Here is a 14,482-nt window from a genome sequence, read left to right on the forward strand (position 1 = left end):
CTAGCCAATAAAAAGGATAAGCTAGCGGCCAAACCGGTGCTAAATGGGACAGTTAAGTTGGTGGTACCGTGAGCTTATAAGCTAACGGCCAAACTGGTGCCAAATGGGGCAGTTAAGTTGGCTGTACTGCGAGCTTATAAACTACACGTCCCTAGCGTGGACAAAAAATATGGTTGACTGCTTAATTTGCATCATAATGTCTTCCATCGTCACTTATGCTGATTCAGGATACATGAGGAAAGCAAAAAAAGGTCTAAATCATGTTTTGATGGTGGCTAACAGTTTTCGGGCATTGATTCTAAGAATTGGATGTATTCTTGCGTGTTGGCCCACATCAATTGATACGAGTGTTCAAGAAATCAGACAAATAGCCATCATTTTCTTTAAATCCGGTAGAAGTTTCAATCCTGAAATTTGTAAAAAGAAAAAAAGAAGATGCTATTGTTGGTTCTTTCCTTCACAAGAACATACTTGTCACCGCGCCAAAGTCTTCAATGAAGCACGAGTCTTTAGTTTGTTGATTGTTTGAAGACTTGATAAGGCCAAACATGACAACCAGGATATAGCTGCCTCGAACATTTGCCTTATTTGAAGGTGTGCGTCATGCGTCTCACACTATCCTTTGCCCTGACTTCACTCGCGCATTTTGTCGAGCACCAAGAAGCGCTTTCATGCACGTCATTTTCGATAGCCTCTTGAGCAGTTGACAGTTTTTAGTCAGCGAATCAATCTATCCCATTAGTGCTAAAACCAGAATCTTTCAAGATTAAACTAATCCTGATCAGGAAGAAGCATTCGGTCAGATGTATAGTCGACTGATTATACCCAAGATTTGACGCTGTCTTTAGTTTCGTTAGAGACAACCGACAAGACATCAAATGTTTCACGGCCCACAACTATGCCAATACCTTGTTTGAATCGCCCCTAAGTCTGTCATATTCTGTAGAAAAAAATTTCAAAATCCAGGCTGGTTTCGTCGCTCATACGTGGTTTATGATGCCTGTTGTCATTGTTATCGCACGCATGACGGGGATGCCGGATGCATTTTGGGAAGAAATGGCCGATCAAGCACCGCATAACAGGTAGGAGCCAAAGGCACGGGCACCTCGTTCAAAAAGAAATTTTAAGAAAAATGACCCTAGCTGAAAGAACAATGGGCCCTTTCAATCACCGAGGCCCAGATCCAGCCCATTTGAAGATAATGAAAAAAAATTAGAGAGCTTTAGTTGCATTCAGATTTTTACTAAATACACCCCTTGTTAATATTAACCCATAAAAATTCTAAACTTTTATAAATACACCCAAACTACATAAATTTTAGACATTTTACAAACACACCCCGTAATCAACTCTGCCATTGTCGCCCATATAGTCGTTTATTAAGGTCATTCTCGAGTTGAAGCTTGTCGGAAACGTGAAATTTCGGTTCGTAGTTATCCCAAAATCGGTATTTCGAGACCAAAATCGTCCAAAAATGCATTGTACGGAATCAAACTAGGGTCGTCAATTTCCAATAGCGTCTTGACCGAAAAATGAGTGGAATGGAAGTGTCTTGCCGTGAGCAGTTCAAAGGTGGTGTTGATTTCCTCTAACAGTGGCCAACTTGTCCAGATCGAATCACTGTTCTCGCAGTGGTCATAGACTTTCCAACTTGATTTCAACGATTACGAAGAACGAAACTCATCGGGGTTGGCCGGGTTTAGTTCGTGGTGGCTTGGGCTTCAAGTTGATGGTGGTGGTCACTGGATTGGTGCTCAGACAACGACGACATCATGCTTGACCGTGGGTGCTCATGAGGAAGAAGAAAGAGATGGTGAAGGGGTGGGGTGTAAAGAGCATGTGTCTTAAAAAAAGACAAAGTCAAAGCAAAGTCAATAAAGTCGGGGTACACTTAATAAAAACCGGGGTGTGAATAAAGCTCCCAAAAAAATTGAATAACCAAGGCCCATGTCCATGTCAAAGACTTGAAGTGCCACCTAGCCCACCTCGGACACTTGAAAGGTAAACTTAAGTCACACCCCTAAGTTTACTATAGACACTTCGTCAACTGATCTTTACAATGGATGGTCAACCTAAATGGGGGAGTCTTTAATAAATTTAGGGGTGTGACTAAAGTTTATTCACTTGAAACTTCCAAAATAAGGAAAAGAAACCCATGGGCTTTGAGCTATTCGTGTAAAGCACCAAAGCCCATACTGTCACTGTCCTCGCGGACCATCAAAGGTCCAGTCCACTAGAGAAGTACACACATCTTGAACCCATTATTTTGGACAATATCATAATACGAAGCCCACTCGACTGAGCTAGTTGGATCAAAATATATGCTTCAGTCCATTGTTCTAAAAATTTAAAATAAAATATGCCACATAGGTCAAGTCTATTAACATGCATTAGTGTTCATATGGACTTAAGTCTCTAAAATCTTAATAATCTAGTGCGTGTGCGTGAAGTTCACGGTGCATAATTCTTTTCTTACCTAAAATTTCATGAAAATTTAGTCATTGATAACTACAGCTAGGAATATTGAGGTATTATATACGTGTATAAAGTTACTTGCTTGTGAAACAATTAACTGCGTTAATTTGGAATAGTTTAGAAGCTAGTTAATTTGTCACCACGTCAAATATGAAATATATAGTTAAGTAGAATTTTCAAAATGAATACCAAGTACTTCACTCACAAAGAATATCATATATATATATATATATATATATCATACTTACTTTCTCCTGCAACAGAGAGAGACAGAGAGAGAGAGGATACAGATGCAACCAAAAGAAAAGATAGACAATTATTCTCCTCCTCATCAAATTCATATTAAAATGCATGGTACGTACGTAATTAAGTACATGAATTTGCATTGCATGTGACGCTAGCTCCTACGAATTTTTAATTATTTACAAAAAAATTACAATTCTACGTAGTATTTTAAGGTATGACAGCAATCAAACTATGTGCATCCGCACTCACACGCGTGTGTGTGTGTATATATATATATACACACACACACACGTATATGTGTGTGGGGAAAGTACCTAAACGTAACACAGTTATGGGAAAATGGAGAAACATAATCCAAAAAACACGGCATCAATTCAAAGATGGAGGGACATTAGGGGAGGAACGATACGAATGCTTGAGTCCAAAAGTGGTTGAATAGAATCTTACGGAACAATTTCATTCATCTTTGTTTAATACATTGTTTTTTTTTAAATCTTGAGAGATTGCTTTGTTTCCTAAATTTTTAGTTTAATTAGCAATATGGAGCAAATAAAAAAACCACGAAAAATAAAATATAGAAACTGTTGAGATGTCACTTACGTACCCATATATTATATACACTATCCTTTGTTTAATGACACTATAAGTATTTAAATTAAATTAATTTCATATTTATACTTGCCGAATACTGTAACGTTGGTTCAAAATTAGAAAACTAGGTAGCCGAGTCAAGTAAACACGTGAGACTGACCGAGTCAACTCAGCAAAGATTCTAAAATTCTTGAGAAACGTGTGAGTGAGTATGGTGGGACAAATGAAGAGGTACCAGTCATCTCTTGTCCTTGTATTTATCTAACTTTATTTTCCCCGCCGTGTCAGTCTTTAAGTGGGTCCCTCATTCCCAGCCACTCAGCTCTCACGGACGGCAAACATGTACACCCTCCTTTCTCTCGCTCTCTCTCAAGATCTCTCAAATACTGGTTTTTCTTTCTTTGTACCAATTATAGCATAATCATTTTCACCCTCATCAGTGACTGGGTTGGCTGTAAAGGCAACTGACTTTCAACCTTTTCAAATCAACTTGGGATACGATCTTTAAACACACTAAATTCTTGTCTCTTTTTCTTACTTTTCTTTTGATCCTTTTCTCTTCTTAAAATAATACAAAGTTTGTGATCTTGTATGTGTAGATATCATATAGCCCACCCCCCGAAAAGAACTCTTGCAACATCGTGTGCACACACATTTATTACCATATAAGCTTTGCTACTTACTTAATTAAACATCCAAACTGTTCATTCTTTTTTTATATACATACATATATATATATATATATATATATTATGAGTGGTGGTCCAGCTGGGTCTAAGTCTGACTGTCTTTGAGACGAGCTAGCGGTGAAAGATAAGGAGGGAGGGAGAGAGGAGAAATATTCTCTCTTGCTAGCTTTCTTTTGGAGTTTTCTTCTGGGCTTTCAAGTGAGTTTAAGAATAAATTTTAAGTTAGCCAATATAGTATATTGAGATCCAGAGAGATAGTTTCTGAAGAATAAGAAAATCTCTTTGAGAGTTATTAGGTTTGTTTGAATCCTGTCTCTGGGGTGAAGCTTTTGTTTTTTTCTTCACTTGGGTTCTGTTTCTGCTATCTTGAGTACATATATACTTGTTGTGTGGTTCAGCTGGTTTTGGACATATATCCAGCTTTAGTTTGCTCCAATTTCAGCACCAAAATGATTTCTCAAGATGGACTGATAAGCTCTCTTCCTCCCACAACAACAACAATCAGAGGGTTTGTTCAAGAACCAACTCTAATTTCAAACCCTAACCCTAACCCTACTTCAATCCCAGCTAAGCGAAAGAGATTGCCAGGCACACCAGGCAAGCATATACATAGATATGTACATATATATACGCATCCCTATCTACATATCTAAAACTATTTGAATTATTTCTTTTGATTTCTTTGCAGATCCAGATGCTGAAGTTATCGCTTTATCCCCAAAGTCTCTCATGGCGTCTGACCGATTCCTATGTGAAATCTGCAACAAGCGGTTCCAGAGGGACCAGAATTTGCAGCTTCACAGAAGAGCGCACAATCTTCCGTGGAAGCTGAAGCAAAGAACAAACAAAGAAGTCAAGAAGAAGGTCTATATATGCCCTGAAAAGACTTGCATCCACCACGATCCATCTAGAGCTCTTGGCGATCTAACCGGAATCAAGAAGCACTTCAGCAGGAAACACGGAGAGAAAAAGTGGAAGTGCGACAAGTGTTCGAAGAAATACGCAGTTCAGTCCGACTGGAAGGCCCATAGTAAGATCTGCGGCACTAGAGAGTATCGATGTGACTGTGGCACAATCTTCTCCAGGTACTTATAATATCCCCTCCATATTTATGTTTGTCTGTAGAATATCATTAAATGTTCATGGAGACGAGACCTTTTATATATTGAGTTTATGAGGATCGTGACTTGTGCACGCGTTAATTATGGAACTGCAGGAAGGATAGTTTTATAACTCATAGAGCCTTCTGTGACGCTTTAGCAGAAGAAAGTTCGAGATACACTACAATTCAAACTGCTGTGAATCCAAATTTGAAAAATGAGTTGTTGAGTGAAACAATCAATTATCCTCAAGCCAGTTCAATCTCTCAATTTTCCGCTTTTCGACCAGATTTTGGTGGCTCGGAATTGCAATTATGGCTCGATCATGCAAATTCAGTTGGGGTTGCTGGTCATTCTAATGGTTACTTGACTGCTCCGACTGCGACAAGCTTGCCTGAAATCGTACTTAGTCCTATGTTTGGATCCTCTTCACAAATGCAGTGGCTCAACAAGTACTCGTTAGATGGAGCAATATTTACCGGAGCCGATGATGTCTCGGCACCGGCATTGGCACGACGAATTACAAATTTGGAGGAACAAAAGAAGAAGAATTTGTCCGAATCAATGAGTTGTTTGTATTCCAATAGTAACCAACAACAAGGCCCAGCTCACATGTCAGCCACTGCACTCTTGCAAAAAGCAGCTCAAATGGGATCCACAATAACCAAGACCAATACCACTACCGGCTTTGGACTGATGAGTGGTAGTGCATCTCTCTCAAGCTTCAACTCTCACAACCAGCAAAACAAAAATCAAGAAATAGTGCAAAAGCTTTTCAAGCCAGCGAGCCAAGAAGATCATAGCTCAAGTTCAAGCTCATTTTTGGCCAATTCGGTCACGGGAAGGTCTACTGAAGCTGATGAGGGGAGTTTAACTAGGGATTTCCTTGGCGTTGGAGGAGAATCGAGCAGACCATTTCTGCAACACGAGCTAGCCAAGTTTGTTTCGCTGGGTTCGGCAGCTGCAATGGACTTGCGCCGTTACACTGGACAAGACTCGTGAGTTCGATAGAAGGCCAGGTATGGTTAATTTTTATTTTCTACTGCGTAGGATAATTAGGTGAGAACATCGAAAGGTTTTGTTTTGTGACCAATTAAGTTGCAAGAAACTGAGTCAACTCGGTGGAAAGGGCGAGGGAGAAGTCCCGAGTCATGTGACATCGGAAGTGATCAGAGACTCAATGGGTAGGCCCACTGCATAGAGTTGGACGACAAGACAAAAAAGGACACGATGGCAGTCAGAAAGGCATAGGAGGTGGGACCCATATGCATGTAGTTGTAATTTCATATTCTTTTTTTTTTATTTTCAGTTTTTTGATTATTATCAACGTTAAAAATACTGTTGACTATGACAAGAGTTGTTGTCAGAGACTTTTCTCCTGTGATGGCCGTGACTCTGTTTTCCACCGTGGACGTCGGTCTGGGAGGCAGGAGAATTTCTTATTAATTTCATTTTGTTGGGTCTGTTTTTAGGAAAATTTGGGTGGGGGTTTAAACTTTGAACGCAGATTATATAGTAAAATCATATTATAATGCCCAAGGAAAAAAAAAATAATATAAAATTTCACCAGTAGCCACCTTGTCTTTTCAATTCAAACCAAGTACAGATTTTAGATTTTCAATTTAGACAATTGAGTGATTGGGTGTTACTGAAGCTTTAACCCTTTTAATTTTTACTCATGGTAGTAAATTAAATAATAATACGTAATTGGTGTAATTAGAGATATTTTTTTCCCTATCTGCAATCAGTGGCACGATTGTACCAAATTAAGTCGCATATGAGCTTATAAAAAAAAAAGTTGCATATGAGCATATTTTATTGATAACTATAGCAATGCAGAAAATTTTCCTTCGTGCTAATGTTATTATGGCGTAGAAGTCTTCACATATAATTCATTGACTTGCACACTCAAGTGAACGCTTGTGAAAGAGGAAAAAAAAAAACACAACTCTTTTGGGTTTGTGGTTGTTTAGCCCAATCCAATCCACCTCCGGTAGTGTCGCGCAACTCTTATGTGTTTGAGATTGAATTTTATCTTATAAACCATATTATTCAGGTTTCACGAAGTGATGATATTTATTCTTAACACCAACTGCAATTATAGATATATTTTACTACCTATCGTAGGACAATAATTATTAAAGAGTTTTTTCGACTCGAGCAATAATTGGGATTTGATTATGTACTACTTTTTACTAATGCGCCATACGTAGCTTCCTAATGTTAACTATTATAAGGTTGATACTTCAGGATTCTCATCGTGGTGGGACCAGGTGAATCTTTCAAATTTCCATGTCATCAACTTTATGCTTGACTAGATATATATGAAATTGGAAGTAATTACGTGTAGAGAAATTGATAGGAATGAAAGCGAAGGTGCGTCTCCCACCCATTTTATTTTACCAAATGAAGTGAAAGGCATAGCTTCCTGTTTAATCTTTGCCGTGTTAGGGTCACTCTTTGCTTAAAGTGAATAAAGTTTTCGGGCCTGATGACCTGAATTTAAATCTATATCGTATGTATGTCTAAAGAGTAATTGATTTGTATGATATCGTTCTCGGTTATTAAAAAAATATATGATGTCCAATGAATTAATTTCAATAATCTACCCTGAATTTCAAAACAAGTGGACCGACACATTACTAGCATATACAAAAAAAAAAAAGACAAAAATAGAAAATTGGAACATGATATATAAATTAATGAGAAGAATGCCAAGTCCATTGACACAACATCCTTACAAAAATACATTAGAGTGAACTAGTGAAGCAACAAAAGGAGAATTAAGAATAGAGGAAAAAAACAAACGACCCCAAGAATCAACCTTAATAGATAACAAACTTGAATGATAATTAAAATTGGGACTGAAGAAGCAGAAAATTATTCCAAAAGCACTCACCACAGATCCATCAACAACCTTTCAATCCAACACACGAACGAAATCACACAGTCGAACCAATAGAACAGAGTTCTCCAATCTAGCCACCAAATTTGATCAAATCCCTTTTGTACCGTCACAAAGTAACGAACATTGCAGCAACAACTGCAACTCCATACACCACCACCGCATTAAACGTGATGAGAATGTAATTACTCACTGCACCAGAAGCATCCGCTGCAGTACTTGGACTCTCCGAAATATGCTTCTTCTTAGGCTTCGCTGGTGCCGGGGCCGGGGCGGGAGGAGGCTTAGGAGTGAAAACGTCAATAGGAAGCAACACTTTGTCCACTTGATAAATAGCTAGCTGACCATCCGTGTAAACTGTACCAGAAACACTGGTGTTTGTAAGGCCAGTTGTTATATTCACTGAATTTCCTGTAGTGGTGATGTTGAATGCAAATCTGCCACTATTATCTCCTCCAGCTTCTGTCCTTAATGGGTTACTCACAGTTTGGAATTGTGACATTGTGAGGTAATTGGGAATCATGTGAAATTGCAGCAGCTCAACTTGTTGTTGATCGGTTAGGGAGTTCAGGGTGCCTGTTTTTAGGCTTGAAAACCCGCTATCGGAGGGCGCGAAGATGGTCATTTCATTGTTTGAATCATTGAGTTGGCTATTGAGTTGACTAATCATTTGGGTGGATTTCAGGAGGCGAATAAGGACCGAGAACGCACCGGCCTTTTCGAGGATTTTGGTGACATTGGTTGGGCCAGAAGGTGCCGGAGCAAGCGCTGGAGATTGAGCTAGGACTAATATGGAGCAGTGGAGAAGGCAGAGGAAGATGAGCGAGGATGTGAAGAGAGCTTGCTTCAACATCCTTGTAGTTTGTGTTTTAGAAGACTAAATCAAAGCAGTGGTCTTCGGCACACAAAGTGTTCGATGAAATGTAGGCAATAGAGGCAGGGGTTTTATCATGGTTGAGGAGAAGATGTAGTTAGGTGAAATGTGCAACGTTAGTTACAGAAAACATAGTTGTTTTGCATCTTATCTTTCCAAAAGAGGTGGGAGAGGGAATCAATGGATACAGTGATTTGATACTGCTGGAGCAACCAGATTGCTTGAAAAAGCAGGAAAAGGTAGAGTGAGTGAGATCTCAAATGGGTGTGTTTGCATGATTAGTTTTGCTTTCACTAGCGCTTGTATTTCGATTAAAGCCTTAAGATACGCTGGCCACAGCCTTAAGAAAGAAGTTGTAATTGCTATGTTTTCGAAGGTGAAGATTGATAGTGGTTTGAGAGATGGGCCATAGCATGAATCATGGATGTCATCCTCTGTCCTACTCCTATGTCCAAATCTCTCTAATTGGATCACAAGTTGGAATATAAAAATTGTAGTTAATTATTGTGGAACCTTTTGTTAGTTAATGGAGGGAGATAATCCACGTTTACGTTACAAATCTGGCATTTGATGTGGCTCCTCAACTCTCACCTTTTCTTCTGCGACTCCTAATCGGCTAATCCCACCACCATTTCTACCATATAGTGCATCCCTCGTAGCCTTTTCAAGAAAATTATTTATCACATGACAAGATTATGACATGATATGTATTGATTTCTACATCTGAACGTATAATTGATTATAGATATGAAGATTGAAGAGAATAACCAGCTTGAATGGAATACATAATTCTCCTACATGGCTACCTTGGGTTGCTCCTACCATGTCCTCGAGTTTAGCTTGAACAGGCACTTATCATCTAAAAGTAGTTCTAGTGTCTTTGGTTGTCAATCAAAATTGTTGCATGCAAGAGCTTTAAAGTTATATCAACATTTAACATTCAACCACCGTGATACAGACTGGACCTGGTTTGATCTGCCGGGACATCTAACCCAGATTTTGTTGATGTGATGGGGAAAAAGATGCTTTGTGAGCCTCGCATGCTGGATTTACAGGTGGACAAAGAACATTTGGCACACCCGAAACCATTCAAACTCACAAAATGAGGATGCCAGCCCCTCCCTCTCTGTGTAACCTTCCCCACCACATCTCCCTTCATGGGCCAATGAGCGGTGAAATGAAAGCACACCTAAGCCTAACAACCCACAGGGCCACATTGAGAGTACAGAGCAACGATACAATAGGAAAGAACGTATCCTCAGCAATGCTATCATATTGGTGACTTCGTAAATTTGTAGCAGACTAGCAGTAAGGAAGCCATGTAAAAACAGAAGAATTGGATAAAGGAAAGTACATCCTTTATACATCATTGTTGCGGAATAGCATCAGAGGGCTTAGAAGTACAACAAAATCTGTAGCTAAGCCTCAATCGTTGGAAGCCTCGTGAGATCTAGCCGCTCACTTGAACAACTGCAAGATTGTCCAAGCTAGTCCTCAATCTTTGGAAACCTCATGACTCCTCTCCTTGCCCTATTTCAGCCAATTTTCTCTCAGCCATAGCATCCTCAGCCCTAACTTTCTCAGGAACAAAATCTAGTGCAAATAAAATCAATGCAACATAGCATTAGTATGACAAAGGGGATACATGAAAGTCTTAAGAGTCTAACGAATACAAGTGATAGAGGAAGTGAGAGTAATAAGTACCCGAAAGGAAGTCAAATCTCCTTTCTTGGCTGACGACCGATGCTGAAACAACCAAAATGAAGAACCTCAATATAATCTTAATTAAAGATGGCAGCATTTGATGAATAAAAAGCTTTGACATGGTCTAAAAGTGCAATGCTGCTTAGAAAGCAAGATTTTGAAGTTATTGTTCCCTGAGACTGAATATTGCTAATTTCTGCAAATGAATTCTCATGAGTGAGATGGAGGCACTTCACATGAGAATGGATAATCCCATGAATGCATAAAGAGAAAATTTTAAGAGTTTTGACAATATGTAGCAATTGTTTGGATATGCACTTGAGGCAAATTTTCAATTAGAAAAAACAGCACTCTACAATGAATGAAGGTGCAACGGAATGAGAGTTCGCATATTCATTATGTAAAGGAAGTTCGTATAAGGAGTAGCATACGAAGAACCACAAAAATGAATAGCTGTGCCAGACATCAAATCATCCTTACTGGGTTAGTGTCCCACTGAATCCTAAAAGATCCTTAATCTTCAATGAACTGTGCATTAATGGCATCCAAAACAAAGAGGACATTGTTGAGCTATGGCAGAATAATTTTAAGTTCCAAGAATGTGACTAAGTACGTGTGCAGCAACCAAAATTGAGTTAAATTAAAAAGAAATGCTCGGGAAGAAATGTTAGTGGTCATATGCTTTTGAAAGCTTGCAGGTCATGACAACCTCAACATGAAAGGATATTAATCTATTCTTTATGATAGAGATTAGAGATAGAGGTTACCTAGTTGCTTGTAACCCAGAGACTTCCTGCGGTCCCTGACAGAAAATTCGTAAGCCTCTTCACAAAACTGCTCAAGGAATTTCTCCTGCAACCAATTGAAAATATGAAAAATCATGTGAGGACATGCATAAATGACAATAACCCGGAAAGGATAGCATGGAAATACAGAACAATTCGAGGCAGCACTAGTAATCTTCACAATTCTTAAACTGAAAAGAAATAGTAAATGGTTGGCACCCCCTTGGTGCACTCTTTATGTTACTAGATAAATGCATAACATAAAAAATCCAATAAAGGAGAAGAAAAAACACATTAAGAAGAAGAATACACAGGGACCCTGTGTGTCAATTTCCAATCTCAACAATCATTACAAATATCTGAAAGGTCATTAAATCTTGTCCTGCAACATCAATCAAAAGTAGAAAATTCGACAAAAAAAATCCCCAATTTCAATTACTCAATCCGATCTAGTTTAGCCAACCCTCTTTCAGGAAAAAGTTTCTAGGGTTTCTCTCCATTCTCTATTTCACAAATTGCTTCTCATACCAATGTCGTTCTTGTCGAAACAAAGCACGTCTCATATCATTTCCGTAAGAGGTGCATTAATCACTTTATGAATTATAAGGATATAACCCTAATATTAACATCACTGAATAAAAATCGAAATAAATAAGAATCTCGCGGAGTACCGTGGCTTTGTTGACGAGAAATAAAGCTTCTTGCTTGATCTTTAAAGCTGGATTTTCATCGCTAACCATCCGCTTTATACGATTCATCGGAAATCTACATAACTTGGAGTCTTCTTTCCCATTTTCAAATTCTTGATCTTTTTCTTCTCCTTTTCGTTTCTTTTCGATCTTACTGGGTTTCCTGACGTTGCCGTTGGCGACTTGATTTCTGTGGCTGCTCTTTTTGGGTGTTTGGCTTTGTTCCTCCGAACCATCGGTTACGACAACGTCAGTTTCGCTTGCCTTACCATTGCTACTCTTCTTGATGCCTTTCTTTTCTGTCTTCGGCAACTTTACATTCGATTTCCTTGGACTTTCTTTGATGTCATTCTTCCGTTTCTTCTTCTCGTTTTCTTCTCTGCTTTTCTTCGTGGAGGCCATTGTTTTCTGTTTGAGCTCCTCGCAAACAGTGGGGTTATTAGCTTATTGTGTTTTCTGGGCCCTTACGTTTTGGGCCTTCTGATTGTCTAGTTTCTGTTGGAATCATGCACTCCTCGACATTGGGCCTCTAACTCTATTTCTGAGCCCATTTATTTGACAGGCCTAGCTTGTGCTTGGGTAGGCCCAACTTACGTCCATGCTATTGTCTATTGCAGTGAACCAACCCCAGTCCCTACTTCTATTTATAAATAGTAAATACAATGATGAATTCATGATTACTAGTCCTTTTTGTCCTCTTTTTTCTTTTGTATTTATTCTCTTCTTCTTTGTTGCGTCAGTAGAAACGAATTTAGAACTCATCATTTGTTAGATGAACCAACTTTAGCTAATGTGGTAGTTTTTCTCTTTTGTTCTATTAATTAGATGAGGGACAAGTAAAGGTGGGCCAAAGCTGAGCTCAACTTCCGTGAACCAAAGTCATGAGAAATAGTCTACAATAAGAAGTTGATTAGGGAAATGATTCTTTTTGTTGGGTTGGGTTGGTTTTGTTTCTGAAGTGGTTGGTTTTATAGTTTTTTGTTTCCTATTTTCGGTAGTCTGTGGGTTCGGTTGTAATATAGACATCCCAAATCAACAATAATGGGTAGGCATTAGGGTCAACGTGCAAGCACTCTGTGGCTTCCTTTTGCACCGCGTTCACTCATTAAGAGTGTGTTTTGGGCTGAGGTATTTGGAGGAAAGGGAAAGCAAGGGAAATAGAGTTTCCTTTTAATTCCCTGTTTGGATAGTTTATTGAAAATTAAGAGGAGAGATCTGAGTGGATATGTGAGGAATATTTCATTAGACTTTTGTTAAAATTACGAAAATAGAGTCATTTGGAGAGAAGGGATTACTAATTAAGTCATTTGTAAGTTAAATATCTATTTTACCATTGTACATAATATTTTAACATAAAAATAAGGATAAATTAGTAAATTAAACAAATTTTCTTTCCGTTTTTTTTTATCTATCCAAACATGGGAGAGAGAAAAATAATCTCCTCCCCTCCCCTCCCTTCTCTTCCCTTCTCTTCCCTCCGATCCGAATTTCTCAATTCAAACACACTCTAATGGTCGAAGTCACTGATTTTTAAGTTACTCATCCCACCCACGACTCACCCGATGAGGTACCGTGAGCGTGGGAAGCATCATAATTATTTGTACCATCCTCCTTTTTGATGTAAGGCGGCATGCTCAGGGAATCAAACTCATAGTTAATACTGAAGAAAAAAAAAACGTGACAGATTGAATAGACCGTCAAATTAATCATTTAATTGATCATTATCAAATATGTATTAGTAAGAATTGGGTTGAAAAAAAAATTGATTAAATTGTCAATAACCGATCAAAATGGATTAAATTTATATCAAACATGGATAAAAAAAAGACCGACAGTCAGACACTCCTAATCACACGATATAGATGATTAACCTACCCAAATTTAATGGAAGCACCCAAGACATGCATAATCTTAAGCATCACCAAGGACCAATCGCCATATGAGGGAGGTTGTTGCCTTTATTTAATACATGAATGTGGACCTCGAACAAAATTCAAGCCCCGGGCCCCAGTCCAGTTGTATGACGCGTTGAACGTGACCTTTTTGTCGCCACCGCCAGTGGACTGGAATCCAATTAAGGACGTTTGTCGTGCAATTGTTGACACGATAGCTTCATCCATTATCGTATGACCTATTTTATACCAAACGGAAACTATTATACTTTTCTAATCAATCGACGATCATCAGAAACCCTAAATTCATTATTGTTTGTGAGGATTGGTGCGACGGAGCAGGCGGAACCGAATGCCCAATAATTGCTCAAGCTCTCATCGAATACTGTCCTGGATATTGGAATCGCGGATTTTAAGCACCAAGCTAACAATGCACTACACATGCACCATACCCCACCAAAATGTTTAAGGCTTTAGAAATTAGGGTTGCCGCATATGCAAAATAATTCCTTCTAATGTAGAAAATCCCAGC

General features: G+C 38.7%; 3 protein-coding genes across 3 annotated transcripts; 1 reads left to right on the plus strand and 2 right to left on the minus strand.

Moving 5' to 3' along the window:
* The first annotated feature begins 4,071 nt into the window (after positions 1-4,071).
* Positions 4,072-6,670, plus strand: LOC120001696 (zinc finger protein BALDIBIS-like). The gene is made up of 3 exons (XM_038850119.1): positions 4,072-4,598; positions 4,690-5,086; positions 5,218-6,670. Exons 1-3 carry the CDS (start codon positions 4,451-4,453, stop codon positions 6,101-6,103), a joined length of 1,431 nt encoding a protein of 476 aa, XP_038706047.1. The 5' UTR covers positions 4,072-4,450; the 3' UTR covers positions 6,104-6,670.
* Positions 6,671-7,784: 1,114 nt separating this feature from the next.
* Positions 7,785-9,332, minus strand: LOC120001539 (fasciclin-like arabinogalactan protein 12). The gene has a single exon (XM_038849920.1). It carries the CDS (start codon positions 8,857-8,859, stop codon positions 8,116-8,118), a length of 744 nt encoding a protein of 247 aa, XP_038705848.1. The 5' UTR covers positions 8,860-9,332; the 3' UTR covers positions 7,785-8,115.
* A 786-nt stretch (positions 9,333-10,118) lies between these two features.
* On the minus strand, positions 10,119-12,495 carry LOC120001540 (DNA polymerase epsilon subunit C-like). The gene is made up of 4 exons (XM_038849922.1): positions 12,041-12,495; positions 11,352-11,436; positions 10,585-10,626; positions 10,119-10,473 (listed from the first exon to the last, which is right to left on the minus strand). The coding sequence occupies exons 1-4, from the start codon at positions 12,458-12,460 to the stop codon at positions 10,391-10,393; spliced, it is 630 nt and encodes a 209-aa protein (XP_038705850.1). The 5' UTR covers positions 12,461-12,495; the 3' UTR covers positions 10,119-10,390.
* Between the last annotated feature and the right edge of the window lie 1,987 nt (positions 12,496-14,482).

Source organism: Tripterygium wilfordii, chromosome 7 (assembly GCF_013401445.1).
Source record: "Tripterygium wilfordii isolate XIE 37 chromosome 7, ASM1340144v1, whole genome shotgun sequence".
Lineage (NCBI taxonomy): Eukaryota > Viridiplantae > Streptophyta > Magnoliopsida > Celastrales > Celastraceae > Tripterygium > Tripterygium wilfordii.